General features: G+C 54.9%; 6 protein-coding genes across 6 annotated transcripts; 3 read left to right on the plus strand and 3 right to left on the minus strand.

Annotated features, from left to right (window-relative positions):
• Positions 1-636: 636 nt before the first annotated feature.
• On the minus strand, positions 637-2,412 carry N0V89_008442 (uncharacterized protein; the record flags this gene model as incomplete). The annotated part of the gene is made up of 1 exon (XM_056217197.1): positions 637-2,412. The coding sequence occupies one exon, from the start codon at positions 2,410-2,412 to the stop codon at positions 637-639; it is 1,776 nt and encodes a 591-aa protein (XP_056068753.1).
• Positions 2,413-4,116: 1,704 nt separating this feature from the next.
• N0V89_008443 (uncharacterized protein) lies at positions 4,117-5,872 on the minus strand (the record flags this gene model as incomplete). Its single annotated transcript, XM_056217198.1, has 3 exons — positions 4,117-5,097; positions 5,145-5,496; positions 5,547-5,872. The coding sequence occupies 3 exons, from the start codon at positions 5,870-5,872 to the stop codon at positions 4,117-4,119; spliced, it is 1,659 nt and encodes a 552-aa protein (XP_056068754.1).
• Positions 5,873-6,439: 567 nt separating this feature from the next.
• Positions 6,440-8,251, minus strand: N0V89_008444 (uncharacterized protein; the record flags this gene model as incomplete). The annotated part of the gene is made up of 1 exon (XM_056217199.1): positions 6,440-8,251. The coding sequence occupies one exon, from the start codon at positions 8,249-8,251 to the stop codon at positions 6,440-6,442; it is 1,812 nt and encodes a 603-aa protein (XP_056068755.1).
• A 420-nt stretch (positions 8,252-8,671) lies between these two features.
• On the plus strand, positions 8,672-9,590 carry N0V89_008445 (uncharacterized protein; the record flags this gene model as incomplete). The annotated part of the gene is made up of 3 exons (XM_056217200.1): positions 8,672-8,858; positions 8,905-9,137; positions 9,186-9,590. The coding sequence occupies 3 exons, from the start codon at positions 8,672-8,674 to the stop codon at positions 9,588-9,590; spliced, it is 825 nt and encodes a 274-aa protein (XP_056068756.1).
• A 906-nt stretch (positions 9,591-10,496) lies between these two features.
• On the plus strand, positions 10,497-11,783 carry FBA1 (Fructose-bisphosphate aldolase 1; the record flags this gene model as incomplete). Its single annotated transcript, XM_056217201.1, has 3 exons — positions 10,497-10,510; positions 10,666-10,971; positions 11,021-11,783. The coding sequence occupies 3 exons, from the start codon at positions 10,497-10,499 to the stop codon at positions 11,781-11,783; spliced, it is 1,083 nt and encodes a 360-aa protein (XP_056068757.1).
• A 505-nt stretch (positions 11,784-12,288) lies between these two features.
• On the plus strand, positions 12,289-12,827 carry N0V89_008447 (uncharacterized protein; the record flags this gene model as incomplete). Its single annotated transcript, XM_056217202.1, has 2 exons — positions 12,289-12,354; positions 12,432-12,827. 2 exons carry the CDS (start codon positions 12,289-12,291, stop codon positions 12,825-12,827), a joined length of 462 nt encoding a protein of 153 aa, XP_056068758.1.
• Positions 12,828-13,697: the final 870 nt, after the last annotated feature.

Below are 13,697 nucleotides of genomic sequence, written 5' to 3' on the forward strand. Positions count from 1 at the left end.
ACTATCCGTCTTGCTAGGAGCTCGGATGACGTCCCGCTCCCTTATCGCACTACCGATCCCAGTGGCCAATCACCCCGCGACCTTCCCCGCCGTATGCTCCCCCAGTGCTCCGATTTGCACACCACCGATATCTTCACGTAACCGTAGCTTGTTTGCGAGCAGCGCTGTTCTTCGCGACATCTGGTTCTACGTGTCCTCGTGTGTACGGAAAAGAGAGGACCCTGGGGAGAAGCGGGGCCTTGGGCATGGTAAAAGCGCCCCGATGAGGTTTAGCTCGTTGACCTCCGAGCACGACGGCCGTCGGGAAGAATACATTTCGGGCAACGCGATCCCCGTCACCAGCCGTCATGTTGGATCCAAGAGATGCACATCAGTCCAAGGTCCAGAGCGTGGAGTAGCTCGCACAGGCTTTTCTAACCGGGACAAGGCATGCAGATGACTCTGAACGGCGTAATTAATGTCTGAAGCGACAGGCAGTTAGCCCTATGGTACCCCGAAAATGCAGCAAAGACGCCAATTGATGCATCATGACCCTCATCCCATCATAAGAACCCCAATCCAGAAAAATCAAACACCAAGAAGAAGCGCGCTCTCATGCGACCAGCACATGGAGGCGACCAGTCCCCACAAGTCTCCTTAGTTATTACCCTTCCTCTTCCCCCTCCCACACTCCCTCTTGCTCAAGGGCTCCTCGGGGAAGACCCACCCCCTCACTCTCTTCGCCTCCCTCTTCTCCCCCAGCTGCGGCTTGGGCACCCACGCATCCTTCTCAAGACAGTTCTGCCTCGTCAACGCCGCCGGTCCACCAACGTCCATGCGCCACGTGCCCATGCCTTCGAAGGGGTTTTCCTTGGCCAGCATGTGGAGATACCACAGCGCGAGAGGGGCTGTCATCTGAATCTCGCCGTCCTGGCTAACCCCAGCGGTGGAGAGGCGAATCGGTGCCGAAGTCTCGAGGTACCCGAAGATCGGGACGCCCGTCTGCGCGTTGACGGTCGTGGGGTCGATCGTGGTAGAGTGACCTCCGGCCCGCACGCACAAGAGCTCGATCTCCGTCATGATGAACCCATAGCGGCAGCCGTGCTCGCGCATCACGCGGTGCAGGTGCGCGAGGCCCTGCAAGTAGAGCACCTGCTTTGGTGGAGACTCCCCACGCATGCCCGTGTTCCACTGGTCATAGCACTTCACCAGCCCGACGACGCGCCCGCGGGCGTCACCGTAGATGGTCTTCTCGTAGTCGGAGGGGTATGAAGAGACGAAGTCGGGTTGGGGGCGCATGCTGGGAAGAGACTTGAGCGGGCGCATTACCATGTGTGTGGTGCCTTGGGTTACTTTGAGCGCGGCGTTGACCTTGGTGGCGTAGTAGTTTGTGTACATGTCGTGAAGGGCGGACTGATTCTCGGGCTGGACAGTCTGGCGGGCAGGCTCGGGGAGGAAGGAGGAAGTGACTGGAACTTCGAGGAGGGGTAGGACGGATGGCAACGAGGTAACGGTGGAGATGGTAAAGTCCGTCCAGGAGCGGAGGTTGCGGATGTCCCACCAGAAGTGTGTGTTTGTGCCACGGGGCACACTGGTAACGCGGCTTACTAGAGCCGGCGAAGGGTTGGGCGCTGTGAGGTACTCGACGAGAGACGAAGTGGGAAGAGTGGGAAAGCTGTCGAAGTTGACTTCGGTATTGAATGGGTATTGAACCGCTGGAGCGGGATCGAAGTCTGTAAAGGTGTAGTCCTGGGTGGTCATGTTGGTGTAAGTAACCTCTTGAGGCTCACTATAGGTGGCGGTTGGCATCGCAGTGATCACACTCGGCTGGGCCGCGCTCGAAGACGTCACGTAGGAGGGAAGGTTGCGGTAGGTAGGGAAGCCAAAACGAGTGATGACGGTCTCGTCAATGCTTCCTGCGGAACCAGAGCGCACATGACGGGGCACTGCAGTGGCAGATCTTGACCGACCATGAGCAGCATAAGAAGCCCGGCGCGATTCCTGAGGGAACGCGATAGGAGAATTAAGAGTGGAAGTAGCAAGACTTAGATCGTAGGAAGCCGTTGAGACCGGAGAACCAACAGTGCTTGTGGCATAGTGATTGAAAGGGCTGGAACCACGACGAATCATTGAACCAGGACGAGAGTAAGGGCTGTATGCTGAACCGTACAGGCTGCTGGAGGTAGACGTCGTCCGGCGATGTCTGACGGGACCACCAGTGGGCTCGGCGATCTGATCCTGTGTCCGGACCTTGGGGAGGAGGAGCGGACCATGTTGCCTCACAGGTGATCGTGGCGGAGTGGTGTTCGCGGTTATGACGGATCCCGCAGGCGAGGCGTTTTGTGAGTAGAAGGTGCTATCAGATACGGACCCAACACTGCCCGGCATGAAGCTGAGGGTAGTGGTGGGTGGTGTTGTCTGTCGGTGGAACATTGCTAATGTGGATCAAGCTACCGGACTGTGCGAAATAAGAATGCGGTCGACGACGACAGTTGATAGCCAATGACTTAGGCTTGAGTGGTAAAGAACAAACAAATTATGAATAGGAATTAAAATGGAGAACCAGCTCCGTGGGGTCTAAGACACGGGAGAAACGGAACGAAAGAGACTCGTGAGAGCTCGTAGGCAGTGCAATGCTCGCGATGATGAATGCTGGAATGAAGTGTGGTTGTGCGGCGAAGCCCTGGGTACTTATTCTTCCCGGGACGAAGCTCACACAACGACTGGCCGACGAACGCGCAGCCCCAGCGAGGCCTAGCGCTAAAACATTCTGAAACACGATCTCATCGAGTTCCCAAGGCCGAGCCTGAGGGTATACAGCAGTAGAGCGGGTGTATCAGCATGTTCTACGTGGAGGGTGAAACAAGCGGCTGGTGGGCGAGTACCCGCGCTGAACAGGTCTACTCGAAGGCTACTACTATTCTTGCTTCCGTGCAGTCTGCATGTGGAAAGGCTGCTGGGAGTCGTTGACGCTCAGTGGCTGGGCGTGGTGAGGTTGCAGAAGCGTCTATACCAAAGAGGAAGAGCACGGCGAGGCGCTGCATACTGGGGCGGTTGGCTAAGTTGAAACCGGGCAGGAGCGGCGCCGTTCGCAATGCTGTGGTGATGCCTCGAGAGGGATGGTATAGGCGCGAGCGGCAGTTACAGCTGCACGTCCAAGTGAGGTGTCGTGGCTGGATGCTGTGGAGGCGGTTTGGCGCCCGGCTCGGACCCCGCACCTGACAGCATGTCATGGGCAGAAACAGCGACGCTCCAATCGCAGCGCTCCAATACGGGCTGTCTGCTGTCTAGACAGCTTCGGCAGCGTCCCCGCAAAAGCCGTGCACCGACGTGTCTGGCCCCTGCACCCGTCAAGAGTCATCGCTGCCCGGCCGAGCGATTGGCCCACGCCGCCTCAGAGTTTCGTTTCTCCCGTACACCGTGCATACCGACATTTGTGACTCACAGAAGGCGACCAAGTACGCATTTCACGACTATAACACGAGCGTGCATCGCTCACGAGAGGACGCGTCCTGCACGCGTCTGTGTGCCGGCCTGCTTTTTCCGGGTCCGCGGCACCGCCCACCTTTGCGCCCGACCGACTTCAAAGCGTTCGAACCAGCGCTATGGATGCGCCGACCGTACTCGCCCTGTGCCATCGCTGACCCTCCGGGCCTGCACGAACAACGGTTTGCGCGTCTTGCTCTGCCCATCCACGGCATACCAGCGCCGGCTATTGGCTCTGGAACCATGCTACGAAGCGCCGACACTGTTGCTCTTCGATGGTAGGGCTGGCATCCGCTTCTGGAAAGACGTGCATTATCCTCCGTTGAGCCTCATGGTGCCATGTGTCACTGGCCACCCATGTTAAGCGCCGATGCTCCCGAAACGGATATATTAGGTGTCATTCTCTGCACGCTATAGATCCCAAAATAACCTCGAACCGGCTCGCGAGCTCCCGAGCCGGGCAGGAGAATTACCGCTAATTGACCAGAAATGGCGTCCCTCGTAAACCTGCTCGGATGAACGATGCATCGGGGAGGAGCGTTACCAGCATCATCGTGGTTTCGACAGAGCCTCATGTCGTCCATGCCTTCACGTACGCGCCCGACTTCATCATCTACGGAAGCCGCCCTCGTCGCTCGTCGGCGCTTCGTACTACCACCATCCGTGTAATTGCGCTTCCACCTGGTCTGCCCACCACTTTTTCCAGTCGACCACTTGACGCTTTGTCCGGGCGTCTTCAGCTGCGAACACCATGGCGTGACTTCTAAAAGCCTCCTCCAAATCGCACCCGAGGAATTCGCGCTGGGCGTCTGCCGCCGACATGCGCTTGGAGTCGACTGCCTCCACACCCATGAGGAACTGCCGGGCGAGGCCTTCGTCACCTCCTCCATGGCCACCAGCTGCGAGGTGCGGTTTGTACACCTTCGTCTCGCCCGTTGCGAACTCGTGGACAGAGATAGTCGTACTGTCATACTCTATCTCGCCTTTGGTGCCGTAGATCCTGCCTCGCCTTTCGCATATCTTTTCCGTAAAGGCAACCATGTGCAAGTGTGCCGTCTTCGCTCCTCTTCCTTTCAAGGTCGGTCCAACGTCATTCTCTGAGAGGAGCGGATCGTCTTCCCAAGTGATAGTCACGCTCTGATCATCACAAACATCATTGTCCGCTTCCCACACACATCGACCGAACCATGGTCTTGACTCCACTTCAGTGACCGGAGTGTCCACCGTATAGTCCTCGCTGAGGTCTCTGAACAGTTGCTTCGTAGCTGTAGCTGCCCCAGCGCTGTTGTAAACTTCTTCAATCTCAGGGTTCACAATATTGACAGGCCATCCTGTGTTACCTTGCTGTAAATGCCTCTCATGGTAGATCTTGGGGGCGCTGTAGAGGCAGTCTTTTTCATGAGGACATGATAGACAATTCGTTGCATTGCCAGCAGCTTCGGGTTTCCGCTCTTTTCTGAAGAACTTCTTGGAGCCGGTGGAACTCAAGTGTGAAGGCAGATGCGGTTCAGAACCAGCGTTCGGTGGTGGGGAGCAAAGCATCCAAAGGATGAAGTCGATGTCGTGACATGACTTTGTTAAGAGCGAAGGCGCTGTCTTGGACTCTTTTCTCCAGTTGCCTCTCACGTAACTCTGCGCATTGTCAGTGTTCATACCAATTCAGACCTAGCTCTACTCACGTGCGAGAAGTGCCACCACCCCACGGGCTCTACATGCTCAATACTAAGCACGTCCCCAATCACCTCTTTATCCAACACCAGGTTCCTTAACATCATGTTATGCGGACTGTACCGCAGGACATGGCATATTCCGAAAATCGTCTCTTTCTTCTCCCCATTCACAGTCCTATCTGTATCTTGCTTCGCACTCTGCAACGCCTTGAAGATATTGACACAGCTCTGTAGCCTCGTAGCCAATGGCTTCTCACAGCAGATGTGCACGCCCAGCCCTGCAATGCCACAGACAACCTCCTCATGCATCTCATCCAGCACACACACAAACACCGCATCGATCGCCGATTCTACCTTTTCCCTGCACTCGTCAGCATCCCCCTCAACACCACCAAAGACACAGATACTCACCCGATCCTTTCCCTCTCCCTCCTCCTCTTCTCATACTCCACCCACTCTTGCCACCCCTCAAACTCCTGCCCTAGCTCCGGCTGCTCTTTCCCCCATACGTACTTACGCCCGAACTCAGCGCGCTTGTAAGCGATGGGCTCTGCGATAGCAGCCACGATGCTGTTGGTCGATGAAAGCGCAGCTTTCGCGTATGCGGAGCCGCGGGAGCCGGCGCCGATGATGAGTATGTGGGGTGGATTGAGAAAGAGCTGTGTACCCGGGGCTTTGAGGAACATGTCTTCGTTGAGTGCCGACGATGGAGAAGGTGCTGTGGCAGAGGGAGGCATGTCGGTGGCTGGGGGGTTGTGATTTTATTTCAAAAACCGATTCAAGTGACGCGCTTTACAGACTGTGCCTGAGCGACTTTGGCCTGGACTAGATGTTCGAGACGTTGACAGCAGATACGACCATGAGCTGGTATACTCTTATACTGTGCAGTTGCCTGAGCGCTCTTAGGTGGAAGGAGCCATCCCCACTAGACCCGGTCAATGACAGAGCTGCGTCGTGTTGCTACCGCGACTCCAGTGTAACGTAAGCTTTCAGTAGACGTTGCATCACATATGCGAAGGGGATACGGGAGAAGTGGGGTTCGTATGATCGCTCGAATGCTTTCGAGGTTGTTGACCAATCATGCCAATGCTGATAAATCGCTAGCGGCCAATCCCATATCGACAGAGGGTATCTATGCCTGAACGATCGGAGAGATCTACTTCCACGGTGATATATACATAAAAATGCAGAGAGCTGAGAAACCTCATGTGCTCCCAATATGCCGCCGAACTCGGCTCCCATGGGACAAGAAGTCCTATGATGAATGTTGCAAAAAGACCGTCCCATATGCGTCGTCGGGAGTGTTAGTCTTCACTCCTTCTATCAAGCTCGTAGAAAAGCAAATAGACCTCCTTTTGCATGCCCAAGACATCGCTCGTCTTGCTCTCCTTCACCTTGTCATCGCTGATCCGCCACCAACGGTTGTTGGCTCGTTTCGACCTCTTTTTGAGTGGGTTTGCATCGGATGCTTTTTCCTTCAGCGAACCTTTGATTGATCTCAAGCTTTTTGGTCGCGAAATTGATGCAGATGTGGGAGACGAAGATGCCTCTTGGGTGGAGTCTTCACGAGGCGCCGAAGTAGGCGCTATTCTGGGTGAAAAGTTTGAGGAGCGCGATTGTGACGAAAGCGATCTCGTGGATGGGGAATCTAGTGACGGAGTTGCAGGCAGTGGTGATCCACGGCCATTACCATTGGGAAGGTTGACGCTCGACATTCGTGGACTCTGTACTGCCGATGGAATGGGGGTTCCTTGCATGCTGTACACTCCTTCGGTACCAAAGGAGTGCGGAGTAGAGTATGGTATGGGTTGGACCTGGCGGCGGAAAGACTCATAATGACCGCTGTTGTGTGTGCCTTTGTGGCTGACCATTCCTAACAGGCGATAGTTCTTGCGATTAAGTATACCTCCTAGAGGCAGAGATTCGGGGAAATTTACTTTGGCAAGATTTTTGGTAGATACGGTGCCGACTGCAAATACAGAACGTGATAGATGCAGCGCAAGGACTTTAGGGAATGAAGAGATGTACATGTGGCGAGCGATTCGACGTTTAGGAGCCAGATTAGGATCAGGCAGCTCCACGCCCTCTGGAGGCTTCTCGGGGTCGCTTTCCCGCGCTCGTTGGAGTTTGTCAATATCTAATTGTAATGCGCGCTGGACTTCGGGAGCCAACGCCCGCGCGAGCTCTTTGGTTTTACTTTCGATTGCGTGATCCAAGCGGCAATACTCGCACTTGAAATCGTCAATGTGTTCCACCTTGAAGACGCCGTCGAGACATTTGTTTAAAGATGTCGTCGATGTCTGGGGTACACTTAGTGTTAAGGTGACGAAAGCGGACGATGATGCCTTAGGCTTGAAACCACAGGTCAGACATTCGATCTGTGATTCGATCCTACCTTCAAAAGGAAAACCATCTTCGCTGGCTGATGATTCGTCATTGTCCGTACCCGGCTCTGCAGCCTCACTATCTGTTGGAAGATTCGCGGCTTTGGGCGGGGCAATTCCAAATTGTTCGGCAATCTCCTGTGTCTCTGACGCGGTGTCACCGTTGATGGCTGTCTGCGCCTGTCGTCTTGCCTTTGTCCCGGCATGGTACTCGTCACATAGGCGCTCCGTCACGATCTGAAGGAATTCCTGGGCGTCCTGTTGTTGTCTGCTAATGCGCGTGCCAAAAGCATGTTCCAGCGCTCGGATGAAGGGTTGTGGAGAAATCGTCTTCTTATATATAGGTCGCTCGTTGAGTTTGTCGAGGACCTCCTTCAAAGCATGTGTGACCAAGCCCTTTTGCAGTCCTTCCAACTTCCATGGCTTTGTAGCTCTCCTTTCGAGAGTTAATTTCTCCGGGTCGACATCGTAGAGTTCTGGGCCGTCGAGCTTCCGCCGGTGTGTTTCGCGAATGAGGTATATGCGCAGGTCGGGCAGCCCGGCGAGGGCTTGGAGGATCGAATTGATAAAGCAGTCGTTTGCGGTGTTGCTCAGGCCCACGACTCCCTTTTTGCGTGTGCTCGATGCTTCGTCGTCGAGGAAAAAGGTTGGCCCGAAAACGTAGACAAGTGTGATGGCGGCAAGAGAGGCTCCGGCGGCGTATGTCGCTACTGTCAGCGGCTTCTCGGGCATGGCGGCGCGATGCTGCAGCAGAGGCGCCCAAGAGTCCAGCAATTATGGGAAGACTCTAGGATGGTCAAAGGTCCCTCGTCCGGTGGGCCGCGGCAAGTGTCTAGGGCCGATGTCGCTATCTACCGCCAGGTGAAAGAGGAAGCGGGCGCTGACGGCGGTGTTCGTGGTCTTTGAGGGAAGGCGCAGGCAGCAGACAAGACGTGCCTACCACGAAATGCCATGTTAGAGGAGATGTCCCATGCGGTAGGCCGCTGTAAGCCCTGGTAGCCTTTGCCGTTTGTTTCGTGAAGTCTTCAGACTAAGCCCGCACCGGACTAGACACCGTGCTAGCGTGCATCTCGCAAAGTATCCCGAATTCTATGTGATGCTTAGCTTGTTCGTTTTCTAGTCAGCACCGCTTCCACAGCACCACAACCCGCTATGGCATCCATAACGAAACCGTCGCTGCTTCCGCAGTGCACATCGTGCATACGAAGGGTGACGCGGCGGGGGCTGGATCGATGGGGCCAGCAGCAGCAGATTCGCAATATATCCAAGGCAGCGAAGGAGGCGGAGCGCAACATTGTCGTTAAGTTGCTGCAGGACATCCCGCGATTCGGGCGCGCAGGTATGACGGCTGACGGCGCTGCCTAACAGTCACTAATCATGGACAGGCTCGTATGTTCCCATCAACCCAGCCCTCATGCGAAATAAATGGTTTCCCGCGCGCGTCGCCAACTACGTACCCATCCTGCAACTGAAGCAATTGAAGGCTCAAGATGTGGATATGACCCGCGACGCTACATTCGGAGTCAAGGTAGCATTGGAGGAAATTGAAGATGATGTAGAAATTGCGCAAAAGCCGAAACAGCACTATGTGCGGCCAATTGAGCTTGAACTGCTCAGTGTACGCTTTCTCCTCTATCTCGCTATGAATGTACTCTGACAAAAGCAGGCCGAGCGATCCATGGAGCTCATCGATACCTTCGTACCGCCCACGATCGACTTCGCACGGCAGCTCATCGAGCAGGAGAAGACAGACGCGAAACGATATGGTGCTTCCGCTGCGGCAGACATCTTGAACGCGGCTATGTCGGCGAGCAAACCTAAGCCTTTGGAAAATGCAATTTACGGATCGGTGTCCACGGCAGATATTGTCGCGACGATCAAGTCTGCACTTGCCCACAACGACGAGGCGGCCCGCGTTCTCCTCTCGGAAAGCGACGTCGACTTTGTGAGTGGTCACGAAGAAGGCGATACCTCCAAAGTGAAGCAGTTGGGCACGTTCAAGGTAGAGATCAGAGTTCAAGGAGCCGCGCAGCCTTTGACCAGACAAGTTCGGGTTCGGGCGAAGGAATAGCGTGCTATACCACAGATGTGAAAGAGGGTGAGACAGAAGATTTGCTCCGGGAACAGGTGGTGTATGAATAACACCGTTGGACTGTTAAGCCATTCTGGGAGAGTGTTGCACTCAACCGAATGTTTTGCTGTCATATTTGTCTCCACGGGGACTTTGCATATGTACGATAGGGAGACGGGGACCGCGCAGAGCCGAGGATGCGGACGTCTCTCGGTTCGCTGTCACCATACACTGTACAAAAGATGTCAATGCCGGTATGTTCCTGATTCGGGCCAATGGACACGACGTGAGGCGCCGTTCGGAGCGCGACAGCCTCGAGGAACCGGCGTAAAAGCCATTCGATGTGCTCATCCATGTGTCGTGATGCTCACGCGTGAGGGATTCGACAGCGCGGCAGAGCACCTAGCATTCGAGAGTCTTCGGAAACGGATCGAGGTATAGCGAAGTAAAGGCCACCAATCGCGATGCGCCCGCCCTGAAACCACAGCCGTCTGCGTACGGAGAGAATCGGGCAAAGAGCGCGTGCAGTAGTTGAGCCGAGCTTCTCTCCGGGCCATGACAGCAGCGCGGCCGTGACGGTCGACAGCTAAAGGCCCTAAGATCCAAGCTCAACCCACGTCACAGCCGCTTCAGACTTTTCAATTGACTACCCACTCTCTCGTATCAGGTAAGCACACTTTGTCTCGTGATTCGTTGCCAGGGTGCGTGTTGCTTTTGTGAGAGCCGGCGGCATCGGCTTGGTGGGGTTCGCATGGAAAGTGCGAAGCTGAACCCCACCTCAACACCGGTGGATCAAGCAATTACATCAGAGCTCTCCCTTTATATCCTCTGCTTCAGACTTTTCTAACTCGCAAATCTTCAGTCAGCCTCCTACATTCACGAAACTACCACACAGCTACAATCACAATGGGTGCTAAAGAGTAAGTCAATGTCCCTCCCCCGCTGCATGTGGCGTGAGAACGCGATCGGTGATTGAAGACGCGCTCGAGGCACAATGGCAGCATTGGCTTCATTCATCTCTCCTGGAGCTTGCGATGCGCGGATCCCGTCTCCGAACCTCTACTGACTCCGCCAGCGTTCTCTCCCGCAAGGCCGGTGTCATCACTGGTGACGATGTGCTCAAGCTGTTCCAGCACGCAAAGGAGAACAACTATGCCATCCCCGCCATCAACGTCACCTCGAGCTCCACTGTGGTCGCATCCCTCGAGGCTGCCCGCGATAAGAACAGCCCCATCATCCTCCAGACCTCGCAAGGTGGTGCCGCTTTCTTCGCCGGCAAGGGCGTAGACAACAAGGACCAGGCCGCCTCCATCGCTGGTGCCGTTGCCGCCGCTCACTACATCCGTTCAATTGCTCCCGTTTACGGCGTACCTGTCGTTCTGTAGGTTATCACCTGTGACGCCATGACCTACCACCGCTGACCACCTCAGCCACACCGACCACTGCGCAAAGAAGCTCCTGCCATGGCTTGATGGCATGCTCGACGCCGACGAGGCCTACTTCAAGGAGCACGGCGAGCCCCTCTTCTCCTCCCACATGATCGATCTGTCTGAGGAGCCCGTAGACTGGAACATCCAGACTACTGCCAAGTACCTCAAGCGTGCTGCTCCCATGAAGCAGTGGCTCGAGATGGAGATCGGCATCACCGGTGGTGAGGAGGACGGCGTCAATAACGAGGATGTTGACAACAACTCGCTCTACACCCAGCCCGAAGACATCTATGAGATCTACAAGACCCTGTCCCCGATCTCCCCCTACTTCTCCATCGCCGCCGGTTTCGGTAACGTCCACGGTGTCTACAAGCCCGGAAACGTCAAGCTCCAGCCCGTGCTTCTCAAGAAGCACCAAGAATTCGTCAAGGAGCAGATCAAGGCTAAGGAGGAGAAGCCCGTATTCCTTGTCTTCCACGGTGGCTCCGGTAGCTCCGTCGACGACTTCCGCGAGGCTATCTCATACGGTGTCGTCAAGGTCAACCTCGACACTGATCTGCAGTGGGCGTACAGCAACGGTTTCCGTGACTACTTCAAGAGCAAGGAGGGGTACCTTAAGACCCAGGTTGGTAACCCTGAGGGTGAGGACAAGCCCAACAAGAAGTACTACGACCCCCGTGTCTGGGTACGCGAGGGCGAGAAGACCATGACCAAGCGTATCGTCGTCGCGCTTGACGACTTTTACACCACCGGAAAGTTGTAGATATGGTTTAAGTGGATGAGAAAGTGGTTTGTTTTGGGGGTTTGCAGTGTTAAAGGATCTGAACTGGTGTATGAACTTATGACTGGATGAGATTTAGGATATCAAAGGCATCAAATGTGCTGGGCATGTAGTGTTAAGGGAATCGATCACCCTTGAAATGTAACATTGTTGAACACAATCACGTGTCTCACGAGGAGCTGGAGCCTTGAGACCTGCATGCTTTTTGTGATGCGACTATGACATTAGCCCGCGTGTATCCACAACATTCCACGATCGGCGAATGATGTCACCGCACCCTTGTCAAAGCAGGCGCGACTTCACTTCAAGGCATGTTATGGCAACCGCGGATAGCAAGTACCTTTCCGAGCATGTTTCATTCGTCATACCTGACAATTCTATGTTTAAAAAATAATAAGCATCCGACATCACGCACCACGATCTCTAACCTACAAACCTCAACATTGCGAACCTCATCCACGTCAACATCATTACAAACACATTCGAGATGTCCGGGTCGAGCACTGGTGAGGGCCTTGGAAATGCTATCAAGAAGGGCGTCGGGAGAATCCACGTATGTGTGTTCTCTCTTACTTTCGATCCCTGGCCGTCCTTCTCCAGCTGTCCATAGCTTTTACTCACAATCCGCAGGGTACCGGAGAAGCTATCCGCGGAAATTTCAATGCGGCAGTAGACTCAGCTACCGGCGACCGTGAGTCTGCACAGCGCCAACAGAACATCGCTTCCCGCGGCGTGGAAGAGTTCGAGACAGGCCACTATCATGGAACCGGAGCTGGCGTTACGCCTGTAGACACCGATCGGGAGCGTATCAACCGGGCGGCACAAGGCGAGTCCGCAACTGTCGGTTCGACGAATAACGGCCCGCACGGCACGAACGTTGGCAACAAGCTTGACCCGCGCTTTGATTCAGACCTCGATAATCGCGGCATGACCACCGGCAGCACAAACGTAGGACCTCACTCGGCACATGTTGGAAACGGGGCTGATCCCCGTATTGAAGATGGTGGGATTGGATTGAGGAAATAGAGGAGCACTAGACGTACAGTAGCCTGCTCTACGATTTCCTAGGATACCAATATGGTGTCCGAGGTCACGACGCGACATAATGATACCAGTGCTACGCTACATCACATTCCGGGCCCTTTCTTTTCATTTCGCATGCTAATGTATCAGGCTATCCAGTTGCTTACTACGACGGACCCCTTGAACCAAATGGGTCCAGCCGCTGGAATGATGGGGCCCGTCTGAGCGACAACATGCCTACAGCTTACCAGGAAGCCTCTCCGGCAGCATCCTCAGCTCTATCAGCCTTCAAACGTTAAAAAGACCATCATAGAGTACCTGCTGTTGCTCAGCACCATCCATGTAAAGCATTGACCTCGGACGTGAATGCGGCCGAAGCAGGCTACCGCAGACCACCCGAGCGGACTCTAAGCATCGTGCGTCATGATGAGAGAATTTAGACACTGCAATACCTGAAACATATATTGTTCCATGGTGCTGTCCGCTCACCCTATGAGCTCGTCATTCTTCCGCTCACGTAGAGACCACTCGGGCGCACACTTCCAGTGCGCCGAAGCATTCAGGCACAGAGCCTTGCACCACACTGAACAACCTCTTTGGTGACTCACACAATCGCAGATCTCAAGATGGTACCCAAGCGTGTTTGAGCTTGAACGACCCCGGCAACAACCGAAATACTCGGCCCAGTTTTGATACCAGTTTTGATTCTCGCTTTGACGAGCCTACCAGTGAGAAGGCGAATGGGGCCCAGTTTACAAAGTGGAGCCGTGTCCAGGGCTGCAGCTAATGTGCGAACTAAGAGTGGGCAATGAGAGGTTCGGCAGGTTAGGGCTGGTGGGACTTAAAAGCTCGTGGAGGTGATGAGCCGCGAGC

This window comes from Didymosphaeria variabile, assembly GCF_027946475.1.
Source record: "Didymosphaeria variabile strain IMI 356815 chromosome Unknown scaffold_6, whole genome shotgun sequence".
NCBI classification, from domain to species: Eukaryota; Fungi; Ascomycota; class Dothideomycetes; order Pleosporales; family Didymosphaeriaceae; genus Didymosphaeria; species Didymosphaeria variabile.